The sequence below is a fragment of the Rhinatrema bivittatum genome, chromosome 2 (assembly GCF_901001135.1).
Source record: "Rhinatrema bivittatum chromosome 2, aRhiBiv1.1, whole genome shotgun sequence".
In the NCBI taxonomy this organism is placed as follows: domain Eukaryota; kingdom Metazoa; phylum Chordata; class Amphibia; order Gymnophiona; family Rhinatrematidae; genus Rhinatrema; species Rhinatrema bivittatum.
Genome location: NC_042616.1, coordinates 148,576,555 through 148,592,347, shown reverse-complemented (window position 1 = coordinate 148,592,347; position 15,793 = coordinate 148,576,555). Strand labels below are relative to the sequence as shown.

At 41.7% G+C, this 15,793-nt stretch overlaps 1 protein-coding gene across 5 annotated transcripts in view; it reads right to left on the bottom strand.

Annotated features, from left to right (window-relative positions):
- NEBL (nebulette) overlaps window positions 1-15,793 on the bottom strand; it is a 673,305-nt gene that overhangs the window by 42,209 nt on the left and 615,303 nt on the right. For 2 of the 5 annotated variants that reach the window (XM_029588726.1, XM_029588728.1), the window contains 4 exons: window positions 7,822-7,914; window positions 6,678-6,782; window positions 5,484-5,655; window positions 482-574 (listed from right to left, as the gene is read on the bottom strand). In XM_029588726.1, the coding sequence (XP_029444586.1) occupies window positions 482-574; window positions 5,484-5,655; window positions 6,678-6,782; window positions 7,822-7,914 (463 nt within the window). The remainder of the gene's footprint in view (window positions 1-481; window positions 575-5,483; window positions 5,656-6,677; window positions 6,783-7,821; window positions 7,915-15,793) is intronic. The other 3 variants (XM_029588727.1, XM_029588729.1, XM_029588730.1) reach the window with 3 other exon arrangements.

Here is a 15,793-nt window from a genome sequence, read left to right as displayed (position 1 = left end):
TCTGAAACATACATCCAAACCAGCGCGAAGCTAATAGCACTCATCACAAATAAATGCCAAATGCCATGTTGATGAGGCTATTAGCTAGTATCCCCTTATGTATAAAATAAATGTGCGCCCGGCTGTGCATAGGTTAGGCAAATCTGCTTTTCTGTGGTTCCTCAAACTTAATGTCGTGGCGATATTAAGTCAGAGGAACCACAGAAAGCAGCAACGTGAAAAAAAACAAGTCTTGTTGATAGACAGGTTAGGAAAACAGATGCTCAGTTTCCGAGCATCCATATTCCTAAACCCTTGCACAGCCACTACTCCTGGGCGCCTGATACCAAGGATGCACCAGGGACTCACAATTTCCCCTAGGGCCTCCTTTTTAATGTAGCGGCTCATTAACCTACTGCAATCAGAAAGGCTTTTATTTTGATTCCAAATATTATTGCACAAAGAAAAGTTGGGCAGGAGAAACCCAAGGTTTTACTAATACCAGTAAGCATATGAAGACTCCTAGACTGGATATTGTCTTCAAGAGGATCAAGGTCGAAGATGGAACCAGGATCTGTGCGCCAAACTTTAAGGTCTTTTGCCAAAAAAAGAAAGAAGGCATGAGAAAGGCAAGCAACAACAAAGCAAGCATAGCATGAGAACAATGATGCATAAAAGGGACTTGAGCAAGTGCCAGCACATTCCAAATCTCAAATATTAGCATCATGAGAGAGAAATGAAAAGCTCAATGGGTAGGTATGGTGTATGTCCCACTCCAGCGAAAACCAATGGAGTTGTTCTTAGTCATCTGGGAATGACCACAGGAATCCAAAGATGACAACTATGTTTTGAGACCACTATAAAATATATTCTGGTTTCAAGATCATAAAATGTGCTCTAACGCTATCTTCCTGCAATAACAAACTTCCATGTTGTCAAAGAAAAGCAGAACAAAAAAGCTAATATGGAACCTATTAGAACATATTTTTGCTTTCTGATAAACAAACTATATAGGATTTTTTTTTTCGCAAAGTATGAAAAAAGTCCATAGATTTCCAAACACTGAAATTTAATGGCACAAGGGTTTTGAAGACTTACACTGGGTCTGTGAGTATAAAATTGGTATGTATGTACTTAAACATGGACGCATGCTTTTACACCTGTTAATCAAGTCATGGAAATTAAATCGTATTTTTCTTTGGACTGTAATATTTGGGTGAGGGGGAGTCTAAGTGAACTGGAGGAGGGCCTGGGTCAGCTGGTATAGGTCTCAGAAAAATGGTGCTTGGAAGAGTGTACACAACTGTTTTCATAAACGAAATACATTCATACATCAGCCAATTTTATAAAATACTTGCCTCAGCACATAAACTGAGTGTTATTCTATGCGCACAGTACAATTATTTTTTTAAGTAAAATATATGTATACCTTTCTGGATCCCTGCATTATAAAAACACATGCACATACTGATACACGCATGTAGACTTTTGGGGCAGAGATACTCCTGCTGCACAGTTTATAAAATAAAGTTGTAAGTTTAGGGGCACCTGCTTAGGCGTGTATGTGCTGAGTCATGCATATTATTGAACATTACCCTTACAAATAAAATTACTATTTCCAGAAAGGGTTTCTACCATGCTGAGGACAATTTTCAAAGTGATTTACATGGATAAAAGCATTTTATTCATGCCAAATGGCAATCTAAAAAATGCCCTCCCTCCAAAGGACTATGGAATTATATTTCCAAAATCACACACATAAGCCTGCCTTGAAAAGTATCCAACAAATTTACCAACACACAATTATATCTACTATTATATGGGAAATTTTACACAGATCCTTCTGAGTATTGAAAAGTATATGCATCAATGCAAACTCCTCCCCACAAGTGCCCCTGGGAATGCCTCCGTTCAGTCCAGGTGAACTAATGTGCAGATAGGATACAAATGCATAAGATTAATTGCATAGCAAGAGGTTAAATTTGTAAAAGGTCATTTCTAAGGGGAAAAGATGATTTTGCCCATGAAAACTATTTTTAAAGGGATTCCTGCTTTTTTACCGCATAAATGGGTCTTTCGATGATTGTGCAACCGATACACATGCTAAATTATGCTCAAAGATTTATGTGCCCAGGGGAAAGGCATTTCTATGTGGTGGAGTCTGGACACTGTTGGAACTTAAGGAGTAGATTTTAAAAGGAATGCTTGCGCCAATTTTATAACATGCCCGCGCCGGCGCATGCATGTTATAGAATCCATTGGCTGCACGCATGTGTGGGCAGTGTGTGCAGGGGTGTTGAATTTTAGTAAATTCCCCAGGTCCCTCCCAATCCGCTCCAATTAAGGAGTGGACTGGGAGGCAGCTTTCCTATCCCTAACCCTACTCTTCCCCTCTCCACCCTGACCCCTAACCCTAACTATCCCAATTTTCTTTGTTTTTTTTACTTTTTTTCTCCGTTGGAGCAGAAGCAACTTCCGCCCGTTGGCTGGCTGCTGCCCCGCGCTTCCCTGGAACAGCAGCTAAAGGCTGCTGACCTGGCTGGCCTCTGTCCCCCCCGCCCCTTTTTCAGGGCCCGGCACTCGTGCGCATATCGGGAATCACGTGCATGGCTGGGTCCTTTTGAAAATGTGTGCAGCACACGCAGGATTCAGCCACGCTTGTAAGTCCTATCACTCTATAGGCTTAGTTCTCCCGTGATAATTTTCAAGGCAGATTTGCGTGTGTAAGTCCACTTGGAAAACTGGCATAACTTATGCACGACGTTACAAAAATTATCCCTTAAAAGTCCACCATGCATGTCATTTTTGCCACATTGACAGAAGGCATGCTCAGAGATCACATAAATGGCATTTGTAAATTTCCATGTGTGCTTCTCATGGAATGTGCATGGAAATTTTAATAAGTTTGTAAAAATTTCCCCCGCTATCTGAGGTAGAAAAATATTAAAATGAAATATTATCTGGAAACGTCGCAAAGTACTATGCGATATGTAGTGTGTAGTGTCCAAATAAAATAATGTGAACATGAAAGAAACGAAGCAGTCTCATTTCTTTCCTGTCTCATGGCAGTAAATACTTGCTGTGTGCTGTCCCCTACATATACGTATATATTTTTCCACAAAATAAAAGAAAAAGAAACACAAATATTCTGGAACTCAAGTGGGGAGCTCTGGTAATTGTATTAATCATGAGGAGAAGATTCTTTCCAGGTTTCTTCTTGGACCAGTTAACGAATTATCCAAAGATGATGTTGCACATGAGTTTTTTGAGATCACATTGAAGGAGGAACCTGTGTGGCCTCAAACAATCATGTGCAATATTTTTGGACAGTTTTTACAGTGGTCCAATAGAAAATATCACAATTTGTAGCCCAAAGACAAAATTTAGTGAAACTATATTAAGGAAATAAATGAAAAGTTGAGGCAATTTTAGACCTATAAGGAAGATATTAAAGGAAACGTGTACAACCCGAATCAGACAACAGCAGTATGGCTTGGCAAGTTAGCCAGATACGCTTATCCGGTTAACTTAGCTGGGATATTCAGTGCAGAAGCGCCGCTAAATATACCCAGCTATCCTAAAGTTAGCCAGATAAGTATGTCTGACTAACTTTAGGACAGTTCTATGGCCCAACTAGAGTTAGCCGGATAAGTTATCCAGCTAATTCGACTCCTCCCAAATACGCTCATTCCCCACCCCTGAATTATCTGGCTAAAAGCAGAATAAGTTACTTAGGAAGTCATTCATCAAATTGCGTTAGGGCCCTAACGTGGGCGTTAGGGCCCTAACGCCTTTGATAATGCCATAACGCATGCGATAAATAATGCATCACAAAATGCATATGTAAATTTTAAAAATTTAGCCAAGAGGAGTTTGGGTAAAGTTTATGAAAATGAGGGGCACTTATGTTTGTTTGTTTGTTTATTAAAATGACTTAATCACTTTGAGCGTAAGCTCTAAGTGATTTACATAATTATGTACATAATAAATAACAAATAAAATTAACATAAAATTATAAACAAATAGAATTAACACACCAAACAAAATTAGAAATTGACAACACTATAGGATTTAACACCAGAAATAACTACACCTTTTTTCCTGGTTTATGTCTGCAATAGGATTTGCGATATTTATCACAAATCCCATTTAAGAGAGAGCGAGAGTGAATGAGAGAGAGGGAGAGAGAGAGAGAGAGAGAGAGAGCCTCTAGGGAGACACACATATTAGTCAACCTTTTTTACCACTGTAAGAAGGGCCAACTACAACTTGTGACTCATGGTGATGTTTTGGTGGTGGTCTAGGTTTTGGTTTTGATGAAAAGTAGAAAAAGATGAGAACTGTACATTGTACTCTCGACCTACCTTGATGCACTCTCTATCTAACAGTTTTGAAGCTAGGTCGAGAGTACAATGTACAGTTCTCATCTTTTTCTACCTTTCATCATTCCAAATCGCATAAAATCTTCACTGATGTGTACTGTGCTATTCGAACTTCTGACTGTGCATGTAAAACTGGCCCTCAAAACCTAGACCACCACCAAAACATCACCCCGAGTTACTAGTTGCCCCTCTTAAAGTGGTATAAATAGTTTACTTATATGAGCACCTTATAAAGCATCTCTCTCTCTCTCTCTTTCTTGTCTCTCTCTCTCTCTCTCATAATAAACTTAAAATGTATTGCAATAAAATAGTGCACTTGTGGTATCTAGAAAATTACCCTAACCATATCCCTTTTTTGTCGCAGGAGCTATTCTCAAGAAATTTATAGCAAATTAAAATGATGAATCTAGGCCTTATTTTGCTAAGTGGCGCCCACTGACTGTAAGCAGCACCACTTAGCTGGATAAGTCCAACTTGTTCAATCTTTGAGTTAGAACTTCCACTCCTTTGGTCGGCTGGGACTGGGAAGTCTAAGGAGATATTCACACATTCTAGGGGTAAGGAATCTAACAGTCACTCCACGGTGACACCTGGTGGCCAGATATGGGTCCCATCATTGCAGGGTTCCTGATGGAGCCATGTTGCATGGGCCCTGGCTGTCACTGTAATGGCCGGACTAAGTAAGCTGGGGAGGGTGATAAGGGAAGAATATAAAATAAGGAGAAAAATCCTCAGGTAATTATGAATGAAAGCTCATGGTATTAGGATCCCAGCCCTTATTACACCTGCGCAAAATAAAAGCTGCATAAAGAGGAGTAAATCTCTAGGGAATTGAGACAAATACCCTCAAAGCTATCTTGATCATCTCTTTTGCCACATCACAAAACTTCTGCACAACTAATACTGACAGATAATTGGCCATTTACTCACTTCATGCAACACAGCCTTGTGACCCTAGTACTCTCTTCTGTAGCTTTTAACATTTCCTTTCTGCTTTAAATGCAGTAATAAAAGTACACACAGAGTCAAGTATTTTAAATGCTTATTTTTGTCAGTGTATTTGCTTATAACAAGCTAGCTCTATCTGTTAGCCTTTTGAACACATTTTTTTGAACAACTTACCAACAATAATTCCTGGCCTCCTATCCATTTCTATGACATGAGGATGCACTCCTTTGTATGCAGCATCACTGACTATCTGAGTGTTCTTCCTCACACGCTCTGTCACAGGATCATCTATAACTGAGGTAAAACCTCTCCCTTTTGTCTTCTCAAAGTCTTCATGATATTTCACCTATAAATAAGCAAAAAAAAAAAAATTTTTTTTTTGAGGTGCTCTTGGTATCAGTGACCCTGAACTGCAGAAGGGTGAGCACTGTATGAGGAGATATTTTCTCAAATTCTTCATTGCTTTGAGAATAGAAACTCTACTCACCACCTTGCTACCGGGCTACAAATGTTATGACAAACAGTACCCAGCAGCAGTACTTACACAAAAGTCCATTCATGTTCAAAATACCCAAGAAGCTCCATGCATAGCAACTTTGACAGAAATAGTGGGAGATAAGTATTGAGTGATTCTGTGATAGCATTAAAGGAAGAAATGAAATAGAAAACAATGTCTAAGGCTGTGATTCTAATGTAAATCCTCTCATGGAGTTTTGCAGTTTTCTGCGTGAGATGACCCTCTGCATTTATAACTATGCTAACAGAGCTGCCAACCATTACATATACAAATATTACTTATATTGTAGGAATTGTGTTCCCATTACATAAGCAGCTTATACACTGGGGGAGGAATCAGAAGAAGAATTAAGCAAGCTCTTATAAAAATCTAACATTAAGAGAAACAGAGAACTAAAGCCATGAGCATGCAATCATTTTATTTTATTTTTAATATTTAAACCCACTCTTATCTTCTTCATACATTCTGCTGGAAGCAGACACACAATACTGCAACACAATCAGTCTGCAGCACCAAGCTGCACATGAAACACAAACAGGCACAAGTGTGGGCAAGCATGCCATGCATTCATACTGTGTCAGGTGTGGCGTGCATTCCCAAAGTACACAAAAAAAAAAAAAGCCACAAATTCAAAAAGGTCAAAAAATAAATTTTATTAGTATTTTTTTGACAAACTTTCACCACAATCAAGTGCAATTAGGAAATGACAGCAGAGAAGAACCATTCTTGCCGTGCTTTAAATATAGAGGTGTTCAAGTGATTATAGTTACCAGGATTAATGATGGAGGCCAACCTTCCATGCATAGTATTAATTCTTAACGAATATTTAGTCCAGCAAAAAACTACCCTACCATTGAAATGTTGTTTTGCGTCTCTCGGACATGTCTCAGTTCAGGGGTGTCGAGAATCACACTGGGTCTACCCTTCATCTCTTTCAGGTCACTGCTGTACTTCACCTGTAAGTTAGTGGCCATAGGGCTCAGGAATTTTTCATTAAGATATAATGGAGCTAGGAATTTACATATGGCATTAAAGTACATTATTTACAGAAATAATTTATTTTCTCAGTTCATTCTTTGTTATTTGAAAGAGTTATAAATATCCATTTGAAAAGTCGCTCTAAACATCAAACGTTTTTTTTTTTTTTTTTTAATATCTTACGCAATATTCCAGAAGTTTCATTGAAATACCAATATGCTGACAATGGAGACCCCATCTATCATACTGTGATCAATTTTTTAGAAAAGGACACAACAGAAAAACTTGTATATAATTTAAAATATATAAAAATGTGATCCTTTTACAAGAACTGTAAACAAATCTGAAATTAAAGGGCATTAGATTTTCAAACCCTAACACTTTAGAGATGTTAATGACAACATGTTGGATGCATACTGTGACTTTCAGCCAACCACATCCTATTGTACGTCACAGTTTAGGACTTAATTTATCAAGAGCCATACCTTCCCTGATTCTGTATGAAAATCCTTTGGCAAATAAGGCCCTTCATACTTTAGAAACACACATGTACCCACCTCTGAGATGAAAAACCTGGCAGCATATTTGTAGTGATCAAACTGCATGAAAGCATCCAGAAGGGAGGAGAGGGAAAGGATTATTATTATTATTGTTAAAGAGTTAGGCTTGAGGAGATAGAGGAACAGGAAGATAAAATACTTGCCCAAGGACACAAAAGGTCAATGCTAGATAGGATCTGAACTTGCATCCCAAGAATTTTTCTAACAGATATTTCAAAATTGTAATGACAGAACCATGTCTTATCTCTGCTGTTTTTAAGCGCATTTAAATAATTAACATAACAATTTCCCCCAAAACTGTCGCATATAGTGGGGATGGTTTTTGTAGATGTCTGAAAGTTCTTTAAAAACACAACTTATTTTGTGTTCTTAACACAATATTTTAAAAATAATAACCAAATAAAATACTAGAACCAACTTTAAAAAATTCAAAGTACAAAAAAGTCGTGTGACTTGCCGAGCTGATATTTTCCTGATTCTTTTTGACTCTTTCCATCTCTGGAGTCACACTTACAGCGGTAGCTTTTCCAAGTTGTCCTTTATAGTGAACCTAGCATGCACAGAGTAAGACAGTATATTATTTAAAGTAGATCAAGATCCCACTGTTTTAAGTTAAAACACTTTCATTACAGTGACGTGCTCTGCTGTTTTAAATGAATCCTTATGGTCAGGCCAAGAACCAGGGAAGCCAGGGTTCAAATCCCGCTGACCTTCAGCAAGTCACTTCACCCTCCATTGCTTTGGTTACAAACCTAATTCTCAAAGGAGTTATGCATGTAAAATTAGCATATACATGCTTAAGTAGCTTGTATGCATGTACACACTATTTAATAAACATCAAATGTATGTGGGCATTATTGGTTTCACATGCACTTTCACCTATCCAAAATAAGGGGCAGTCTAGGGGCATTCTGGGGTGAGGCCAAGAGGAACACATGCAAATTGCTATTATTATAAGCGATTTATATAATTACATTAGGCAACAATGTCCAATTTTACACCAGCTAATTATCTAACACAACTGATATGAGACTCCTCTGTTGTCTGCTATTGTTCGGTTGGAAGTCTGGGTACACTGAGGGGAGTTCAGGGTGAAGTATTAGGAGGGTCTCAATGAAGTGGAGATGGACTGGGTAAACTGATGGAGGTACTGGTAAACTGGAAATTTCAATTAAAAGAACATTTTTTAAAATATACCTTCTTCAGTGTATAAATCAGGGTTTTATGTGAGCAAGTTACATTTTTTTGGTGCATAAAATATACATGCGCAAGTTTATAAAATAGGTAGAAGATTACGTGCTTTCAATGCATTGTTGATATTTGTGCATATTAAACATAAATACATAAGTTAGGGGTGGACATATGTGTATTTTATAATCTGCAGGGACCAGATATGTTCAGGTTATAAAATACCCTTGCAGGTACCTGCACGCCCATATACGCAGGTTTATGAGGCCGTGTGGAGTTGTTTGAATGTTATCCTCCCTGATTGTAAGCCCTCTGGGGCAAGGAAATACCTGTTGTACCTGAGGTAGCTCAAGGTGAGTGTTGAACCCACCTTGAGCTACCTATGAAAAGTGGTAAGCTTAATCTATATAATAAAATTTATAGAACTAGTTAGAGGTACTGACCCCTGTGACAAATATGCAACTTGTTAAAAGTTACTCAACAATAAAACTTGTCAGTTTTTAGTTATGCTTAACACACATTAAAACACAATCTTAGACCTAGAATCATCATTTTGCAATAAATTTCACGAGAATAGCCCCCGCTTTAAAAAAAAAAGGAGCATGGCTAGAGTATTTTGTCAGATACTGCAATGCGAGCTATTTTACTGCATTGCATAGCTATTTTAATGCATGCGACATTGTGGTTTCGCATGTGGCATTGCATCATCACGCACTGCATGGTGTCATTGTGGTATGCGTTAATTGTTCCCTGTATAAATACAGGCTTCCTGCACGTGCCTCTTTGAGGGTGTGTCAGGAGTTTGGAGGCAGGAGGTAGGTAGGTGTTGTTGATGGCTAATTGGAGGTGATTACTGATTGCACTGTCTTGTTTGCTGTTGTCCTCTGTTTCCCTTTCCCTTTGTCTTTAGTCATCTGTGTTGGAGTGAAAGTGTTTGTTAGTCCAGTTTGTCTCTCTGTTTTTTTGTGTGGAGGTGAGGAGGCGTGGAGGTAAGGAGGACTGAAGGAGATGAGGAGTGGAGGTGAGGATGAGGAGGTGTTTGTGTGTATGTGTATGTTTGCACTGGGGAGAGGATGGAGCATTACAGGCATGGGGGGAAAAATGCTATAAATGAGGTCCTGAGTGCTAATGAGTTAGAGTCCTTCCTGCCCAAACATCACTAGCCTAAACAAATGCTGTCTGAGGCATACATTACACCTACTTAGTGTGAGCTAGTGTCATGGCCTAGGTGGCACTAAATGTGTGTCTGTCAAGACCGCAACACAGAAAGGCCATCAGCCATCATGGCAATAACACGACAGATCTGGGAGCAGTAGGATAATACATTCTACACTATGTGCAGTTAGTAGGCTCATTACCTCTTCAGCTGACAAGATTTTCTCTACCCATAATGAAATACAAAGACCACTTCATTGCCAGAGGAGCAGCAGACCTGGCCTGCTCAGAACAAGCAGTCGAAGTGACTTACAGCACATGATGCTCTGCCTAGAGGTTAGCAGCTCTTCCTGATTCCCCAGGAGTGGTGACACGCATGTGCATCACAAGGGCATGCAACCATGAAAGCATGGAAATGTGTGCAGTGATGTTGGCAACTCTACAAACAATTTGGGCCAGGACTGCTTTCACGGTGCTCAGATTTCGCTGCTGTACTGTAAGAGGTTGTAGGTATAAGTAAAATGTCATTACTCAGCATATGTTAACTGTTCATACATATGTGCATACACCTGCACCACATGACTATCATTGACGCATAAGGCACAATAGCTTTGCACATACGTGACATCTTCCTATCTGAGTAAGGCTACGTGTGAGGGGAGACCACTGGCCTGTATGACATAAACCTTTCCTCATGATAGATATGGATGCTGTAAGAATGGTTTGAAAATATACTTGGACATGATATCATAGGTCATTTAAATGACACGTGAAGGGAGGACACTATCTGATCCCTAATCCTGCCTTCACTGAGCGTGACGAGCATCCTGCTGGAGGCTCACCGAGAAGCTAACGCTCAACTTTTTCACAGTATTATTTCTAAATTGCATCGCTAGGTGTAGTCGGGTGCATGTATGTTGGGGTGCATGCAAACACCAAGAGGCAGGCTAGCTTGTAAGGAGCTGTGCGCATAGTGTCTATGGCACCACGTAGCACTGGCACTTTCAGCAAGGCTGTAATGGAAGGGGTGCAACTACAGCACTGTGATGTGTACAGTACTCTTGTTAGGTATGTTCAGTTTTTGTGACTGTTAAATCTGGTGCTGACTTGGAAGCCATAGCATGCAGGCATTTCCTGTGATTAGTCTATAGATTTGACAAGCCTAACCAAGACTATCAGTACCTGCATGCATGGCAGTAAGACCAGGACTGGATCTACATATGCTGTCAATGTGGATGGGGTGGCAATTCCTAGTCTGCAGTGGCTCTTTAAGTGGTGACGCTGTGGTGTCAGCTCTGTGTGGCCATGGCCACGTGACAGTAAGCAGATCCAGTACAGGGGTAGCACCTCACATTTACAAGTTTCTGCACCTTGGAATAAGGCAGTAACCTGGAAATTCAGTCACTGAAACCTTTAACAGTCTACCTGTAACTTTCGCATGTGCCTTGTTAACGATCAGAGTTACTTCCCATTTATAGCTTTTCTAGAGCTAGAGCTAGAGCTCTCAATCCTCCAGGAGGAGCTGCAGTGGCAGCACTTTGGTGGCCCTATGTCAGACACTTGTGAGTGGTAGGATAGGGTCCGCTGGTGAAGGTTGGCAAGACATACCATGCTAGGTAGCCCACAAAGTGTCACGCAATATGTGCCTCTTTTAGTGTGGCTATCAGGCAGGATACATGGTGGCAGCAACATGTCTTTGATGTAATCTTTACTTGTACCACAGCTTTTCCAGTACAGTGTGCTGCTGCTTTGTCAAGACAAATGCAGAGTAGGCATATGTTTTTTTCTGTTACGCCATGACCTACACATTGAAGCAGTGTGAGAAAGAAAGACGCTAGCGCAGAGAGGAACAGCTAACATGCTTCTGGACAACTTCCCCTGGAAGAGGACGAGGTATGTGAGGCCTATCAGGCAAAGTAGCGTTCAATAAGGTTTTTGCTGAAGCTGGCTGCCCCTCAGCATGCTCTGCTGGCGTCGTAGAGGGTGACATCATGGATCTGGGGGAAGATCTGGACGTGTATCCATTGGTACTCCATGGCATACAGCAAGATTATGGAATGCATTATCTTGGCCACTTTGGATTAAAGCTCCACCCGTCTTCTTCAAACAGCGGAAGTGACTTTTGAGAAGTCTGAAGGTGCGTTCGATGGCACATCGGGTTGCACATAAGGCCTCCTTGACCTCCTCTCTGCTGGCATGTTGGTAATAGCAACAGGGGTGAGAAGCCAGGTCATGCACCATACCCAGAATCTACTGCAGCAATAACAGATTAAAGGCATCAATCATAAAATTGTCACTTGCGGATGAGAGTTGCAAACTACAGCATCTAGTAAGACTATATAAGGTAGCCTGTACCTTTGCTGAGCATTTAAGGGTGATTTGTGTAGCCTGAGTGCCTATCACATTGTTGTAGGCCAGAATATGGGCAGACTAGCTGTAGCATTAAGGAGGTCAGCTGTTGATAACTGCTACATCAGATGTGGGTATTGGAACTATTGTGTGCCATGCTCTGACAACCCAGCAAAGTCTACTGGTGTGTAGCCGCCTGCCAACCTTGAGGAGATATATAAGAGTACCATTTGAGAGCCCACACACAGGGAATATGGCAGGGCACCAACATGCGCAATACACTGCTTGTAGTATAAGTGTGTGAGGCTATACAGAAACAGTCAGTAACGGCCCACACATGATGCTGCTGTGCCGGCAGTGTGGACAGTTGATGCTTGTGAATCACCTGTGAGATTAATGGCCCTGTTCCTATCCCTCCCAAGGGAAGGATAGGAACAGGGCCATTTTGATAATGAAGGTGTTCAAAGAATATAATGCCTACTCACTCAGCGAGCTTTAGATGGCATGCATTGTTTACATCAAAGTTTGCCATGCTCTGAAGCATGGGGATAAAAAGCCATGGCCAGGGCCAATAGACTGCATATGTGACTGTTCAAGCCATTTGTCATGCCACCAATCCTTTCTTCCCCAGCCACCACCCATACGGGTGCCATAAGCTACAAACACATAGGCAAAGATAGAATACAGAAAGTGTGTTTTACTTACGAGACAAGTATCACCGTACATGCTGGCCTCAAAGTTTTCAGAAGCCCAATTGGCTAAGTGTAAAGGAATCATGCGCGGCTCCCATGAACCTGGGCACGATGTCGACTATGTGCATTCGAGCGTCACAGACCACTTGCACATTGATGGAGTGGAATAGCTTTCTGTTGCAGTACGTCTCCTCCCTCTGATTGAGTGGAATGATGGATACGTGAGTGCAGTCGATTGCTCCAACAACATTAGGAAAATGTGCAACGGCATAAAACCTAGGGATGTGAATCGGGCTTCGGACGATTGAAAATATCATCGATATTTTCAAAATCATCAGAAATCGGGGGCTCCCCCAAAACAATAGGAAAACCCCATGATATTGATCGTGGGGGTTCCCTTATCGTTTTCGGGGAGGGCGGAAAAAACGGCACACAAAAATAACCCTTAAACCCACCCCGACCCTTTAAAACTAACCCCTTAGCTTCCCCCACCCTCCCGACGCCCCCAAAAACATTTTACAGGTACCTGGTGGTCCAGTGGGGGTCCCAAGAGCGATCTCCCGCTCCGGGCCATCCTCCCGGGCCGTCGGCTGCCACTAATCAAAATGGCGCCGATGGCCCTTTGCCCTTACCATGTGACAGGGTATCCGTGCCATTGGCCGGACCCTGTCACATGGTAGGAGCATTGGATGGCCGGCGCAGCCGATAAACAAAACTGCGATCGGGCCCGATGCAAAAAAACCCACATGTGTATCGGAACCGGAATCCGAACCGATTCGGTTCCGATTCACATCTCTAATAAAACCCTCTCTTCAAGTCCTTCAACTCCTGCCTGTCCCAAGGAAATTTAATGTAGCGAGGAATGCGGTCAGTTACTGCTTTGATGACCTGGTTGACACAGCGCGAGTAAATGTTTTGGGACATTCTCCTCACTACCCCTACTGTGGTTTGAAAGGAGCCGCTTGCCATGAAAGGCAGTGTGTTCAGCAGTTTGGTGAGGTCAGGCACAGCATGGGGCCTTTCAGTGGCCGGATCCAGATCCCCTCGGAGGTCTTCATATAATTCCAGGATTGCCCAAGAGCTGAGCCGATCCCTGCTAAGCACAAAGTCCTCTGGCACGCTCAGAAAGTATGTTCATGGAGGAAAACAACACTCCCTGTATCTCCAGTGCAGTGGCTGTCTGCGTGCTAGATGATGGGATCCATGGCTCTGTCCACACTGCTGGTACTTCCCTGGGAGGGCCTGGACCAGGCCTTGGCTGTTCTTGGGGTTGTTCTTGTTCCACATGTTGTCATCTACGGTGAGCCTGCCGAGGCATCTAGTATGCTGTGACAATTACACTTGCAAGAAACAATATGGCTTTAGAAAGGTAGGGCAGGAAAAAACAAGTGTTTTTATTGGGCCAGAAGGCCTGGTAGGTGTGTTCATTATCATAAACTTTTTTCATCACATATGATAATCGCTGCAATAATAGCATGATCCATGATATCGCCCGTGATAATTATTTTTTCCACTGTAACGTCCCCCAAAAAGATGTAGTTATTTCCCCGGCTACATCCTGCAATAATGTGTGATACTGTATCGCACGCAGCACTAGCAGACCCCAATTTCCATTAACTCCGCCCAAATCCCTCTCACTTGACTGCTAATTCCTTTTCTGCATACATACCGTATTTTTCGCTCCATAAGATGCCCTTTTTTCCTCCAAAAGTGGGGGGAAAATGTCTGTGCGTCTTATGGAGCAAATATAATAAAACCCAAAAATCTAACACCCCCCCCAGACCTGCCAAATTAATTTACTACAACTCTTCACCCTCCTGACCCCCCCAAGACCTGCCAAAAGTCCCTGGTGGTCCAGCGGGGGTTCAGGAGTGATCTCCTGGACTTGGGCCGTCGGCTGCCAGTAATCAAAATGGCGCAGACGGCCCTTTGCCCTTACTATGTCACTGGGGTCGATCAATGGCGGCGGTAGCCCCTGTGACATGGTAAGGGCAAAGGGCCGTTGGCTGCCAGTAATCAAAATGGCGCCGACGGCCCTTTGCCCTTACTATGTCACAGGGGGCTAGACATAGTAAGGGCAAAGAACCGTCGGCGCCATTTTGATTACTGGCAGCCGATGGCCCAAGTCCAGGAGATTGCTCCCGGACCGCTCCTGGACCCCTGCTGGACCACCAGGGACTTTTGGCAAGTCTTGGGGGTTCAGGAGGGTGGGGGGGTGTATTTAATTAATTTGGCAGGTCTTGGGGGCGCAGGAGGGTGGGGGGCTGTTAATTAATTTAAAGGGTTGGGATGGGGGTTTTTTTGGGGGGGGTTTCCCACAGAAAAAGAAAGACAAAAGTTTTCTGATCTGGGGAATGGACTGAAATGGCCCTCCCCAGACCCGAAAACAAAATGGGGAGAAAAAAATGTTATGCACTCCCCTAATTTGTTCCATAAGATGCACAGATGCCCGGGGACAGAGCCGGTTTAGCACAAATTTTTTTATTTTTTTTTTAATTTTCCCCTTCTGAATCCTGGGTGCGTCTTATGGAGTGAAAAATACGGTAATTTGCAATGTGATATTTATCATATGCGTTACGGTGTTATAATGCCGGAATGCACACGATAATGCCCAAATGTGATTTGATAAATGACCCTCTAAGTTTTTATCTTGAAAGCAATTTACAAACAAAAATTGAATTACTCTGTTCATTGTGTTAAGTACTAACATTTGTTTTGCCTATTTGTGCCTGCCTGTAAACCGTTATGATGGTAAATAACTTAATGATGGTATCGAAAAGATTTTAAATAAATAAATAAATAAATACTTTAAAATGTAAAATACATTAGTTGCATACTTCATTACCTGTGAAATAAAGTAAATCAATTATATCACTGATTCTGTTAAGTAAATATTGACACAGCAGGGCCAGGATGCATGGCTGCTGAGAATAATAGGGCACTGTGCTCCTGCTATCCCATCTCTGATGAAAATAACTCCTTAGCGGGCCTTAATGGAACTCAGTTTCACAGTGGAAAACTTTTTGCAGAAAAGGAGGCTGCTAG